General features: G+C 39.7%; 1 protein-coding gene across 9 annotated transcripts in view; it reads right to left on the reverse strand.

Annotated features, from left to right (window-relative positions):
• Positions 1-15,277, reverse strand: part of TECRL (trans-2,3-enoyl-CoA reductase like) — a 63,670-nt gene that overhangs the window by 19,666 nt on the left and 28,727 nt on the right. For all 9 annotated transcript variants that reach the window (XR_006416811.1, XR_006416808.1, XR_006416809.1 and 6 more), the window contains 4 exons: positions 14,960-15,063; positions 7,313-7,428; positions 2,050-2,155; positions 251-323 (listed from right to left, as the gene is read on the reverse strand). Coding sequence is in view for 6 of the 9 variants with exons in the window: in XM_044452108.1 (XP_044308043.1) it covers positions 251-323; positions 2,050-2,155; positions 7,313-7,428; positions 14,960-15,063 (399 nt within the window). In the remaining 3 variants the exon portion in view is untranslated. The remainder of the gene's footprint in view (positions 1-250; positions 324-2,049; positions 2,156-7,312; positions 7,429-14,959; positions 15,064-15,277) is intronic.

Raw genomic sequence — 15,277 nt, forward strand, 5'->3', positions numbered from 1 at the left:
CCAATCTGGATCAGAGGAGAAATGCAAAATTAAAACTGTTTCAAAATGCGTGTTGTGGGGGAGGGGGAGATGCCTCTGTTGCTTATTTCTCAAAAAGTAAGTCCCCCATCCTGGAAAGTTTGAAAATGGTGACAGCCCACCTAAGTTTGAGGGCTTCTTTTCCTCCTCCCCTTCATCCCCATCAACACTGCTGTGATTGTGCTAAAAAGTTCCAGCTGTAAATTTCAGTTCAGCCACTTGTTCTACTTACATGGAGGAGTGTACTGTGGATGATTGATGTAGTAAGCAATCCAAGAAGTGAATCCCCAATAAAATGTACAGCCCTATAATAAAAATAGACTGGATATAATATCAGAACAAATGACTATCTCCAAATTACTTGGCACAACAGGAAAACATGTCTTTAATACTACAGGTATGCAAATTCCTCAAATGAGGGGCAAGTCCAAAGCAAATAACCTATTTTTAAAAAATATTTAGACCACCTCTCAGCCTTAAATGACATGGTTCAAAGCAGTCTGAAGTGGATTGGTCCCAAGACTTCAGACACAGGTCAGACAGCTACTGCCTGAATATTATATTTTTGAACTTCCCTTAAACTCTTCCAGTTCTTTAGAAATAGATGATTTCTGGAAGGCAAGCAGAGAAGGTGGTGTTACAACTGATGAGTCTGGCTTCCAGTCAGGGAAGGCCTTTACCAGGGCTCTTGCTTTATATTTGGCACTTACTTTTTGAATCAAAGGACACTTCAGCTTTGTCTGCTACAAAGAAGTACTTACAAGGTGAATTTATCCCAGGTTGCCATTTAAATAACTTGACATTATTGTGGGGAACCCTTCAGCCTTTCTTACATTGAGTGGGTCAGGCAGTGGGCTGACAGCAGATGCAGTTTCAAAGCAATCTTTCTAGCAATCTTAGTATTTCCCTGCTTGAGACGTATGAGAAGGGGGATGCTTTCATTGCACAGTGGACATCAGGAAAAGGAATCTGGGCAGATTGGTGATCTTCCATTTAAAAAAAAGAATTTTTAAAAATTTGGTGAAAAAAATGTGGTTGCTGCCCATATTTTGGCCCTCAAGTTTCTTTGGATTAATTACATATCCCAGAACATCAGTCTGCCCATTAAAAAATTGCCCTTAGCAGCTGCTTAAAATTGCCCACATTGCTCTCCTTGACTTCCACCCCCGGTTCACTCAGTCTTCTATCCTTTCCCTGGTTTAAAGATCATTGCTAAAACTGAAATACAAATGCTGTACCTCTTCAGAAGATTCACCAGCAGTGCTGATGACATTTACTTCACTTGTTATTTAATACCTCTTGAATACCTCAGTGTAATGCAGAACTGCAGTGTAATGCAGTGTAATGAAATGACTTTTAAGAGAATCTTAATCGTCTGAGGTTAATCTGGCAAGATGAACCTGTACCATAGTTCTGTCAAGCATTTATTTGCCTCCCGTGGGACTGAAGTGTCACATATGTTCAGCATGTTGTATGATGTTTTCAACTAAGTTGCCTTTTAAAAACCAAGCAAGTATGGTGTAGACTAGGATTAAGGAGACCCAGGTCCCTATTTATTTATTTATACATACATACATATATACATACATACATACTGGGTTGGGCCCAGATTTAGGTGTGCACCACTGGGATGGGAGTGTAGACTTCTCCATTCCATCCTTCTAGCTCCCTAAACATGCTACACAAAGGGCTGGGGACCCTGATGAAAGGGGTGAGCCTTCGTGTAGGGGGAATCCCTGAAAATCAGGCAGAGTCATCTTCTGTGAGTGGTCTTTCCAGTCATAAAAAACAGATTCTAGATCTACTGCAATACTTATAAGCTTGATCCCCAATACCAAATTTCTTAAGATGGCTTATGATACTCATGAAGTTCAGTGGATTACCTTGGACCAGTCAGTCTCTCAGATTAACCTACCTGACATGGTTGTTAGAAGGATAAAATGGTACAAAAGCAATGAACAAATTAATAATATATTCTTTGCCTTTTTCTCATTCAATTCTATTGTGTAACATGTTACATATGAAAATCACCTTGATCATATTTTTCAGGGGAGTATGACCTTCTGAAATCTTATGCACAAAGAGTGTCTCCAGAAGATGTCTGATATAATGTAAACAATGACAGATGCAGGCCAAACTGTAGAAATGACAAAGAGAAAGAAGTAAAGAAGACAACAGTGACACTGCCACTTTTGATGCAGCCATGTTTATATCTTGGCTACTGTAGCATCATATCAAAGGTCCTTAGTAAGCCTTGAACCAGCTACCACAGTTTGCAGTGTGGGAATTATGGGCACTGACCCTTCCATTAGGCAGACTGAAGACAGTTGCTTCAGGCAGAAGAAGCTGGGAGGCAGAAATCATAACTGCCTTGCTGTCCCTCCTGGTCTCCCTGGCTGCTTCTGCCATTGAAGGAAATTGCCCACTACTCCTCTAAATTTATTTATGAATTCTGTGGTCCATTTGTAAATGTAAATGAAATGAAAAATGTGAAGACATTGACTCATGCAAGGGCACATAGATCTAGTGGACAAAAATATGTCAGACTGCCGTGTTCCCAAAAGGAACCATCCACTCCTTTTGCTTTCATTGCAGAATGAGAGTGCAGTGAGAACTGAAAAGTCACTTTGGATGTAATCTGCAAAGCAAAGTTGCGCAGAATATAGCATGTACACCTCAAAAGACTCTTTACGCTGTGTTAGCTGTTAATGTTTCCCACATAATGTTTCCCACATAAGGAGCACTTTGGAGGGGATGCTGAGAACTCCATAGTGATACCTGGGCTTCCCTCATGCAACTGCAGTAAAGCAACATCTGTAGGGCTGGGATCCTCCAAGCTCAGTGGCTCCAATGGACACTAAGAATGACAGTCTCCAACATGGCCTGTCCTCCTCACTTTTGTTCAGTGTTTCTCCTCCTCCTAGCCTCTAGCCTTGCTCTTTCTTTCCATGCTGTTTCCCCTCCCTCTCAGCATCCATCTTCATGATTTCTCTCCCCACCCATTCCCTTTGAAGTTTCTGATCCGAGCCAATACCTTCACTGTTTCTCCCCCCTCACCCTCCCTCCCACACACCCCTTTCAAATTCTCCTTTGACAAGTCAGATCCCTTAGCAATCTCTATGGAATAAGCCACATCTATTGTGTGGGAGTGCCCAGAGAAGTGTATCAAAGTTCCAAAACTGTCCATGAGTCCAAAAAAGCTGGGGACTCCTGAAGTAGGCTAAATATAAAACTAATGCCCATTGGATGGAAGTTTTTGTTACCTATTTATGAAGCCCCATTGGTATCTGTGGCACTCCCATATCTTTTACTGTTTAATGGAGTGGTCCGTTGATGATGAAAAACAATGTTTGGGACAGGCTTCCCCAAACACCCTCCAGGTGTTCTCTAACCACGTTGACCACTCACCATGTTGAGTAGGGCTGATAGGAACTGAAAGCTGAAACATCAGGAGGAAACCAGGTTGGGGAAGGCCAGCCTAATCAATAACTCGAGCTATGAATTGCTATAGGTAGCAAAATTACATGCAGAAAACATAGTGGGGCATGGCAATTGAGAGTTCTGAAAGTGTCTCTCTTGATCATTTCTGCAGGCTTTTAGCTCATGATGGATGAACTTAAAAAACAAAATGGAAGTGAAGCATAAGTCACAATGCCCATTTATTGCAGCTATATTTAACAGCTTTGTTTTGTTTCTTTAGAGACTAGTTAAAAGACATGGATGGAAGAAACAATTTAATTTGTGTTGCTTTTTACTCAATGCTTTGCCCATATGAAAAATATACAATTTCAAGATTAAATAATTTTCAGGAAACGCAGCTACTTGCTATTCCATCCATGCATCCATCATAGGGTATCCAAATACATTTCCCTTTTCAATAGGTCTATAGAGGAAATATACCACAGAGTTTTTCAAATGATATCAACAGAAACACAGAGAATATGTTTCAAAACATGTGAGATTGCTGGAGGCGAAATGGCACATACCATTACTCCTAGAGTATCTGTTGACCTACCCATTCTTGCTGAAGCAGAAGGCACAAAACTCGTTAGCCTATCAGTGGGAAGCTTTTTGAAAGAAAGATATTAAATTTACTGCCAGTCAAGCATTAAGAGAAAATTGGTACAAGATGTTTTATCCGTGGTATATTACCCCAAAATATATTGGAGAAATAAATAAGTATTATAACAGAACATGTCAGAAATGCAACAAGGTGGACAGAACTTTCTATCACGTGTGGTGGATATGTAAAATAACACAAAAATTTTGAAAATAGATCCATGCAGAAAATCTTCAAAATTAAGTTTCCTATGAGTCCCAAGAACATGTTTTTGAATATCGTCCCAGAGACCCTTATTTAAGTATATGACTACAGCAACAAGAATTGCAATAGCTTCTAAATCGAAATCACCAGAGCCCCCAACTATTGAGGAACAGAGAAACAGATTAGCAGAACATGCAGTGATGGAAAAGCTAACTGATTACATAAATAGAAGACCGTTAGAAGAATTCAATGATAAATGGAAATTTTATTGTGCTTAGCATGATTAATGGAAGTTCAGGGGAGTTAGGAAAAGAAAACAGAAAGCAGTATCTGTTGATGTATAGAATAATTATTTCTTTTTGGTAAATTCTCATAAAGAGTGGGAAGATAGAAAGAAAGTCAGTTTGTGGGGTTGTAATATTAGCTGTATTTGTTTAAAATGCTCTTGGCAATCTCATCTATTTTGTTTATCTTGTTCACTTTAGTTTGTTTTGTATATACTAGTTTTTTTATTCTACATTTTTCTATGTATTTGTATATGTTAAGAAAATAAAAATTAAAAAACTCCTCAGCCTAGTTCAGAGGGAACAGCAACATTTACATGGCGACACTGCATATGAGAACTGGCAGTGCTTCTGTGTCACACATAGGTACTGTGATAGGGAGGTTCTTGCTTGGTTCTTGGTCTAAGAACTTGATGTAAACTACCACATTTTCAGTAATGTTGGCATGCATTTTCAAGGATGTTCTTCACATCCTTGATCTGGATACAAACGACACAACACTTGCCACTCACTTGTCCATTTCCAAGCTTCATACTACATTTCAAAGACCAACATTCCCCCTGCCCACCACAAGCATACACTTCCAAAATAAGAAAGACCATGAGGCCTGCACACAGCTACTGAGATTTGTACAGTTCATTTACTAAAGTACAGAGCATCCCAGTCTTACAGATCACTGTAAAGCTGCAGAAACCCCTATAAGTTGGGGAAAGGAGATTCATGAACCAAAGCCATCCCACTTGGGATCTCAGTCCAGCTCTCTAGGGTGGCCAGGATGGTTCAGTCTGCTTCTCTTGGCTCCACCCCCCTTGACCCAACAATGGATTCTTTTGGTGTTTTTCTGACTTTCATGGAAGCTTTTCCCCATTTGAAGAGGTTAAAATTCCCTTCCTATGGTTTAGTGGTAGGCAGTAAGGGGTTCAACAAGCAGATATTTGGAGCCCTGTTCCTTTTGCTTTTTGTCCCATCCACAAATGGAATGTGGCACCTGAGAACCTTACAACAATAGAATTTAGCTCTTGTGCTCAAGGAAATTCAATGCCCCAGTACAAGGGTTGATTTCAGTACAAGGGACCATATCACAATGGCAAGCCTAGCAACTCCATAAATTTCAAAAGCACTCCTGAAGGGGTCTCCATGACAAAATGGTGCTACATGTGGCCTGTGGGCATTCAGCCTTTTGCCCAAATGATCCTGCATTCACTCACATCGTGACTGATTCAGAGAGGTACTAAAATGTTAGTATTCTTATCAAAGATCAACATTCCAGAGCTATTTGGAGTAGCAGGAAATAGATTTTCTGTTCCGACACCTCCAACTAGACACTACATGTATAGTGTTCTCATGGCACTCTTCAAACAGGAAAGAGTGCTTCTAGAGAGCCAGACTAGGCTGGAAGAGCAGCAGCATATTTCTTTGTTTCCTTCACTCATTTCTTTCTCACTGATGTAATGCATTTGGAATGTAGGGTAACACTACTCCAGGACATTTTCAGAGCAGGAATGATGACACCATCTGTCAGAACACTGAGATCATTTACACTCTATGTTTTAGCACATGAGCTACATGATAATGAGGCTGCCCATTTTTGACATAATTAAAAACAATCTGCAAAAATTGTCCATCAGCAGTTAAGCCAAATAGGAAATACCTCTTATGAAAAACCTAACCTTGCAACTTTCCTTGTACACATGTCTGTCTTGCATGTTAAATACCCAGTTTTGTTCCTCTCCTCATATTTCATGGTATTTGTAAGGGGGTTTGGAGGATTGTAATGAACAGACACATGCATGTTTAGATGCACATCATTTATTTTACAAATGCATGCACACACCATGGTTTTAAAAGTTTAAAAGTTACCAAACCACCCTGGGTTGGAGAGGTTTGTTGATGACATCACAGGCACTAGCCAATAGGTGCCAAACATGCCCAGCATGGAGAGAACCTGGATTTTTAATCAGAGCTTACTTTAGGCCAGAAGAAAGCCCAGTAGGCTGGGTTTTCAGGTCTGTGAAGATATGTCCAAACCACTTCCAGTCCCCTTCATTCTGCATTATCAGATGACTTTATACCACCAGCATACATTCTGTTCTGTAATTCAACTGACTCATTCTTTTACCATATTGTCACAAAGTGTCTGACGTAATTTCAACTTGCTATCTTTTCATTGTGCTGTTTTTAAAATTTAAAAGAAAAATGGCTGCAGTGTCAAAGTCAAATTAGAAGCTCCATAGAAATAACTGGGAGGGTCAATTTTGTGATCCCAAATAATTCAGATAAAATTGGCCTAATTTTAAAGCTAAGATTCTGAGCTAAAACCTCCAACAAACAGAATGAAAATCTACTGAGGAAAAGCCATGCTGTGATTATTTTAAAGTTAGTTGTCCAAAACCATTGTCTTGCAAAGAAAGGGGCCTGCTAATATTATGCAGATTTTCTTGGTTTGCATAACCTCAGAAAAAAATTAACATATTAATTGCCGCTGCTTGCTGATAACTGAAAAACATTCTTATGATGACTGAAACTCCTCAATGAAAAATTTCAGCCAGAACAAAGGTTTTTTTACTTTTTGTTTGTTTGTTTGTTTTTGCCTCAGACACTTTTTCCTGGGGTTATCAAGTCACCCCAGAAGCAGTATTAGTTAGGGTTTTATTGCAGGATTTAAACTTGAGATAAAGTTAAATTTGTCTTCTCCCTAAAAGGGGATCGTCAACAGTATCAATGAATGCAGACTACTGTTACTCACTGAACTACAGGATGACGTAAACTTCTTGCACTCTCCTTTGCATCATAAATACTTGAAAAACGAAGGTAAAAGAGCAGATAGATTAGAAGAGGGCCAGTATATTCAGTAAGGAACACCTGGAAGTATAAGGAGGTGGAAGTTAAAAAAACTGTCCTGAGTGATTATCGTTGTTGTTTACTCAGCGACCAAAGATAGCCACCCTAGCCCTTCAGTTTAAAAAAAGATCTAAGATCTTGGGACTGGGGAGGAGAAATCCACAATCCATAGTCAGATAACACCTTCATTAGGACAAATAACAATTTGAGCAAGCTTTCAATTTCTCTAGAACTCTTCACCAAAAACTAGGGCTAGACCAACACTAAGCATTTTTACCGGTGTTGCATGTCAAATGATGTTCACCCCAAACACCTCATACTTTTAGCCAGATTTCTTCAGAACAGTTCTATCATGATTTTTAAAATGTGTTGTTGCTTCCCCCACCATGCGTGTCTGTCTGTCTGTCTGTCTGTCTGTGCGTATCTATGTGTGTCTGTCTGTGCATGTATCTCAATGCTAAACTGAGGTTCCAGAGCCAGGAAACATTGCTTTAATAGCTGGGGTTAGTGAGAAGACTTCAACCTCAGGGCTTCAGACAAACCAGTGGCTCCAAAAAACCCAAAAAACCCTTTGGTGGCTTTCCTGCCTCCTTGTCCTGTTTTCCCCAAACATGGATTCTCTCTCTCTTTCTAACTTACCAGTAAACTGGAGAGTAAATACAATGCTGTTTCTAGCCTCCCCTCCTCTTAGAATAAATAAAAAACTAGCTGAAAACAAGCTAAATGTTTGAGATCCAGTGTGGTGTAGTGGTTAAGGGCACAGGACTGAGACTGGTCCCCATTCAGCCACAGAGCCAACTGAGTGTTCGTGGGCCAGTCACAGATTCTCAACCCAACCTACCTCACAGGGTTGTTGAGAGGAAAAGATTGAGAGCAGGAGGAGAATGATGTAAGCCACTAAAAGTTCATTGTATGAAAAAGTGGGATATAAATATAATAAATAAATGATACTCAGAAATAAATCATTGATTTAATAGCACTTACTCTTGGAAAGCCAACATGGGACAGGGGTTGCACCTGCTTTCATGGATTGCTTTTTGTTTGAGGGGGATAGGAGTACTGCTAGTTTCAACCTAGTGGAGGTGGGAGGGCACTGGCAGCATCTCAGTCTTCCCCTGAACTATACCTGTCCCCTTCTCTGTGATTTTTCATGAGGGGGCAGGAGAAACTGTCCATTTTTTTTTCTTTAAAAAAATCTCTGCTTGTTTGCTCCTTTGCAAGAGGAAAAAAATCTCTTTCTGTTTACAAGACTGTTTGAAAAACAACAAAACACTGTTTTTAAAGGGCCATTTCCCCTACACACGTCACCTTTTCAGAACTTTTCAATCTCTTCCTATTTCTCCTGCAATTGCATTTGTGTGTGACATAAGATCACACTTTCAAGGCAATAAGAAATTGCTATATGCATTAGCATGGGCCCAACAGAGGTAAATTTAGAAACAGAAACAAAGTGAGTCAGAAGAGGCTTCCCAGGCCATCTAGTCTGACCCCCTGCTCCAGCCATCTCCACTCATGCAATCCCCAACATGTGGTTGTACAATCTTTCCTTGAACACCATCACTGATGGGGCCTCAACCACCTCCCTTAGAAGCCCATTCCATATCCTAGGGGTCGTAACCATCAGGAAGTACTTCCTGACCAACCTGAAGCCTCATTCCTTGAGCTTTGCCCTGTCCTGCCCTCAATTGCAAGGAAGAACAGAGTTTTGTATTTATGTGTTTTGCATAAATACTTTGATAGAGGTCCCTGTGTAAGAAAATGGGATCTAGGTGATGTAAAAGGCAAGAGAAGGGGAAAGAAACAGAGCTGTTCAAAATGTAAGCCATCTGTTTCTTACCTCAGCCCCACCCTCTTACACAATCTAGCCTATAAAGGATTTCTGGAGAACTTGAAAGCTTATACAATCTTTTGTGGCATTTTGGTTGGTTCTAGTAAACAGATTGCTTGAGTAAGGATTCTGGCTCCCCCACCCCTCCCTGGATTTGGGATAAGAAAAGTAAGAGTTACATTCCTGGGCAAACATTATAGTTGTCTGAATCTTTTCAGCAAAATCCAGAATGAAGTGCAATAAACCAATAGTCAGAGACAGCAGATTTACCAGTTAAGTGTAAGGAATTGCATAATCAAGGACACCTACTGTTCGAAGGTTTACTGATATGTCAACAGTTAGATGAATGTATGCTCTACAGTGCCCTTCCAGCCACAATCAGCCACACATCTGCATGACTTTGTTGTTTGTGTTTGCTGAAAATTTTTCTCTTGAGGCCAGCTTTTCTTGATTAATGACCAAATTCCTGCCACTGTTTTTTCTTGTAATTTTTTGTACTTTAACCTGTTTTTCAACACTCTGGTATCTTTTGACATGGTGAAGCCATTATAACCTCTGTAATGAATAAACAAACAATAAATAACTACCATAAATTCTTAATTCAACTTCTGGGTTAGAATCCCAGTGAGCCACCTGCTTGGGCCATGAACTAATTTGAATGGGTGACAGAAGGGAGAGAGATGTCTTCCTTTCACTAAATCAGTGATCCCCAACCTTCTGGATGTGAAGGCCGCATTAGACTGCCCAATGCCTAAACAAGCCACATCTTAAATCAAAATGTAACAAAATTAACCTACCAATTTAGATCAAAAGTAAACATTCAGAGATAATGAAGAAATGTTAGCTTGAATGCAATCCATTTTGGAAAAATATTTTACTGTGGAATCCTTTTATCTAATTAGTGTAATTTTTGTGGCTGTTTTCTGTTAGCCAATGCATTATTGTCAGCCAAGGCATTTCCTGTTAGCCAAGTCAAGGTTTGTGACAGTCACCCTTAAAATGTCATGTAGATGTTCATCTGAAAGTCTTGATCTACACTCGGATTTAACCATTTTAATCTTGGAAAACATTTGTTCACAGATTTATGTGATACTAAAGATTGTGAACATGCCTGTAGCAAATTTCTTTAGGGTGATAAATATATCAGGTAGATCACAATAACAATCTAATGACTATTTTCTTTGTAAATGTCTCTGAGATTATCACTGGCTTGCAAATCAACTAGTTCCATCTGAAAAATATTACTTGCAACTTCTGACCTTACTTCCAATGAACTCTGAAACATTCTAATTTCCTTTCCATGCTTATGGCAATCAGTGAATCTGATTTTGAATTCCACCAGCCTTAAGTTCAGTGCTTTGATGTGTCCTTCCAACATTGAATTGTAAATTCCCATACTCAAATTTTAGGTCATTGCAGGATGAGACGTTTGAAAAGTTACTTTCACTAACTTGCATCACAAAAATATCTAGTTTTGCTTCAAAAGCTTTCATTTCAGAATACATGTCACACACAAGCTTTCCTTTTCCCTGCAACCTTAGATTCAATGCATTCAGATGTTCTGTGATATCAGTTAAGAAAGCCAAATAAAAAATCCATGCAGGGTCAGAAAGTACTTGACCGTTTTCCTTCTCCTTGACAAAGACATCAACTTCATGAAGAAGACTGAAAAAAATGTTTGAGTACTTTGCCTCTGCTAAACCACCTGACTTCATCTATCTCTGAGAGATAATTTTGAAACTGGTGATGAGTAAGCCATGACACTTGATGGCTAATGCTGAATACAACAGTATGCATCACACTTTCCCACTGAAGTATCTTACTACGTACACAAGGCTTACTGATGGATGATGCAGTGAAATTGCATGGAAAATGTGCCGCTTAATTTCACTATCTCTTCATTGATTCTTGAAACTACACCAGTTTTACTTCCCATCACACCTCTTGCACTATCAGTTGTGATGCTTTTCAACTTATCCCAACTCAGATCAAAGTTTTCTTCTGATTCACACACCTTCAAGAATATGTTTTATGCAGTTGTAGTGTCTTTCAAACTCTGCAGTGCACACAATTCTTCTGTAATTCTGAAGTTGGAATCTTTCCCCCTGATAAATATTAGTAGTTGAGCAGTGTCTACAATGTCATAGCTCTCATCTAATACCAAAGGAAAAAATCAAAACATTTTGTCTTGACAATCAGTGACATGGCAGCTCTTCTTCTAGTTCTTCAACATGCCTGGTGACTGTAATTACAGAAAACTGACACAGGAAACTAGCACAAGATACCTTATCAGGGCACAGTTCCTCCATTACTTTAACCATGCATTTCTTAACAAATTCACCATCAGTGAATGGCCTGCCACTCTCAGCTAAGCAATATTCAGCAACATGCTAGCTGGCCCTCACTGTCCACAGGTTCTTCTCAACATGCTTTCTAAAACGTGCTGCAAAAACATTGACTTTTTAAGATAATTTATCCTGTTCACTCACACCTCTCCTTGATATATTGAGTAGCTCTTGTGACTGGATTCAAAGTGCCTTGTAACAATGTACTTCTTTAACACTGAGACAAATTTCAAGGCATATCAGGCAAACTGATTTATCCTTGTTTATAACAAAGTATTCAATAGTCCATTTGTCTTTAAAGACAAGGTGCTCATCTGCAATTTTTCACTTTCTTTTGCAGACATCTTCTTACAAAATTTTTAGCCAAGCAGCATTGGCAGAGTGTCAATTTTATCCCTGAATAAATAAAAATATGAGAACTATAGTTTTAGGAGTCTTACTCCTCCCTTTCCCATCAAATCCATCCCACCCTGGCTGCTGTTAGCTGGGAGGAGCCTTGATGGGTTCTAGCAGAGCTCTAGTTCTGAGGGAAAATTGTTGGATTAATATTGCAGACTACCGCTTTATCTGGGGGTGAAAGCAGCTAGCATGCCATTGAGAAACTTTTGTATCAATTTTTGTTGTTCAGTTGCAAAATTGTGTCTGACCCATCACGACCCCATGGACAACATTCCTCCAGGCTATCCTGTCCTCCCCCATCTCCCGGAGTCCACCCAAGCCCACACCCACCTTCCTCAGACAGCCATTTTGCTTTCTTGCATTTCTTTTTCTTTGGGATGGTTTTATTTGCTACCTCTTGTACAATGTTGTGAACCTCCATCCATAGTTCTTCAGGCACTCTGTCTACCAGATCTAATCCTTTAAATCTATTTGTCACCTCCACTGTATATTCATCAGGGATATGATTTAGGTCATACCTGAGTGACCTAGTGCTTTTCCCCACTTTCTTCGATTGAACCCTAAATTTTGCAACCAGAAGCTCATGGTCTGAGCCACAGTCAGCTCCTGGTCTTGTTTTTACTGACTGTATACAGTTTCTCTGTCTTTGGCTACAGAGCACATAGTCAATCTGATTTCTGTGCTGACCGACTGGTGATGTTCATGTGTAGAGTCATCTCTTGGGTTGTTGGAAAAGAGTGTTTGCTATCACCATCGTATTCTCTTGACAAAATTCTACCAGCCTGTGTCCTGCTTCATCTTGTACTCCAAGGCCAAACTTGCCTGTTATTCCAGTTATCTTTTGGATTCCAATCCCCCATGATGGTAAGGACATCATGTTTTGGTGTTAATTCTAGAAGGTGTTGTAGGGTTTCATAGAACCGGTCAGCTTTATCCTGTTCAGCATCAGTAGTTGGAGCGTAGACTTGGACTACTGTGATGTTGAATAGTTTGCCTTGGATTCGAACTGAGTTCATTCTGTCACTTTGGAGATTGAATCCCAGTACTGATTTTCCTACTTTTTTATTGACTATGAAGGCTACTCCATTTCTTCTGAGGGATTCTTGCCTGCAGTAGCATACCTGATGGTCATCTGAATTAGATTCACCCATTCCTGTCCATTTTAGTTCACTGATTCCTCAGATGTTGATGTTCAGTCTTGTCATCTCAAGTTTGACCACATCCAGCTTAACTCAATTCATAGATCTTACATTCCAGGTTCCTATGCAGTATTGTTCTTTGCAACATTGGACTTTCCTTTCACCACCAGATACATCCACAACTGAGAGTCCTTTTGGCTTTGACCCGGTCGATTCATTATTTCTGGCACTACTAGTACTAGCCCTCTGCTCTTCCCCAATAGCACACTGAACACCTCACTTGAGGGGCTCATCTTCCGGCATCATATCTCTTAGCCTTTTGGCACTGTCCATGGGGTTTTCATGGCAAAGATACTGGAGTGGGCTGCCATTTCCTTCTCCAGTGGATCACGTTTTGTCAGAGCTCTCTCCTATGACCTGTCTGTCTTGGGTGCCCCTGCATGGCATAGCTCATAGCTTTACTGCTCTATGCAAGCCCCTTCACCACGACAAGGCAGTGATCCATGAAGGCATTGGTATCAGTTAGGCACAGCCATCTTACTACATTGGCTAGGGCAAAATATAATTAAAATTTGCTACTTGACATTGGTTAGGGGAGGAAAAGAGTACACTGAAAGAACAGATAAAAAGAGAGTAGCAACAATGGGGGAAACAGCAGGAAAGTATATTATCTAATATATTCAGTTTCCTGACCAATGAAATTAAAATATGATGGCACCAGACCTAACTTAAACACAATGTACTTGTATACATGGCAGAAACAGAAAAGGAGAAAATGGTTTTCTTAATTCGCAATTCCATAAATACCAGAGATAATCTTCAGAATATAAGTGTCATCTGCCTCAGTCATTATTTTCAAGAACTCACCTTGCATTGATGGTGGTGACTCAGAATTTTTGGTTATATTAAGGACCTCTTCTGAGTTCTGAGTTGTCAGAAAGATTATGATTAAGTGATCCATGATGGCCCATTCTTCATTTTTCTTTTATTCTGTTTTCTTTGGACTGCTACAGTGTTAGTTGATGCTACTGTTGGTGGCAACTTTGAGTACATGCAATAATTAAAAATCATCTCCTGGTGATTAGAGTAGGAAACTTATGTGAACTGGAAAAGTGGTTCATTTCTTTTCTTTTCCAGGTTATTATACCACATAGACACATGAGACAGATGAACCTGAAAAAATGGTTGAATACTGATTTCTCTGGACATTGGAACAGCTAATGGCAGCTTTATTTCTCAGTTTCAGCATGACAGCCGTGCATGCAATCAAGGAAAATGTATCTTTGCTTGGTGCTCAGTGTGGCAGGAACATGGCTGGAAAGGAACTTAGTATATCTGTAGCATGTAACAACTGTAAACGTCTCTTACATTCATCCCACACAATGGCTAGCACTGAGTTGGCATATCAATATGTATCATTTCAAGTAACCAATCATATGAAGCATTTCCATGTGGCAAAGCTTCTAAGACCATTTCATATGAGGGCAGCACTTTATAGGGAGCCTACAGTTGTATCATCATTGCATGGGCTTACACTAACACTCCAGCTCATTGATAGTAGCCACTAGTGGACAGAATTCTGCTGTAAGCAACTTAGGTTTCCCAACTCTCTTCAGATTAAACCAGCATAGCCAGTAGTGAGGAATGACAGGAGCTAGAGAGCCATAAGTTGCCCTCTTCTACAGTACTAGAAAATCCAAAGCAAAAGTTGGCATCTAACTTCAGCAATGGATTCCTGAAAACACTTTGAGAGAGTTCCTTCACATTTCTATGAAAAAGCAAACTGGGAAATAGGACTCCTTGACCATTTTACAGCAGCCAAACAGAAACATCATACTTACTGTGGTCCAGGTGACCTGCTGACCCATGTCTGTGAAATACAGTGTAATGATAGAAGAAGCTGCAAGGCTCTTTATGTTGGCAGAATCTTTCAAGTAGGGTCCATCTATAGTAAGAAAGACACAATAATAGATAGTAGCTCAAACAGTGCTTCTGTGGAAAGCTTGATGGAAAGAAATCAACTATTAATTTCTTGACATATGGCTAAATACATTGGTAAAATATATAACACTATCAAAATGGTTTCCTGTTACATGAAATAGGTAATAGGTACCAAGAGACCAGAACAAACTGGACTTAGAATACTCAACAAGCCTGTA

Source organism: Varanus komodoensis, unplaced genomic scaffold (assembly GCF_004798865.1).
Source record: "Varanus komodoensis strain SLA01 unplaced genomic scaffold, ASM479886v1 scaffold10, whole genome shotgun sequence".
Lineage (NCBI taxonomy): Eukaryota > Metazoa > Chordata > Lepidosauria > Squamata > Varanidae > Varanus > Varanus komodoensis.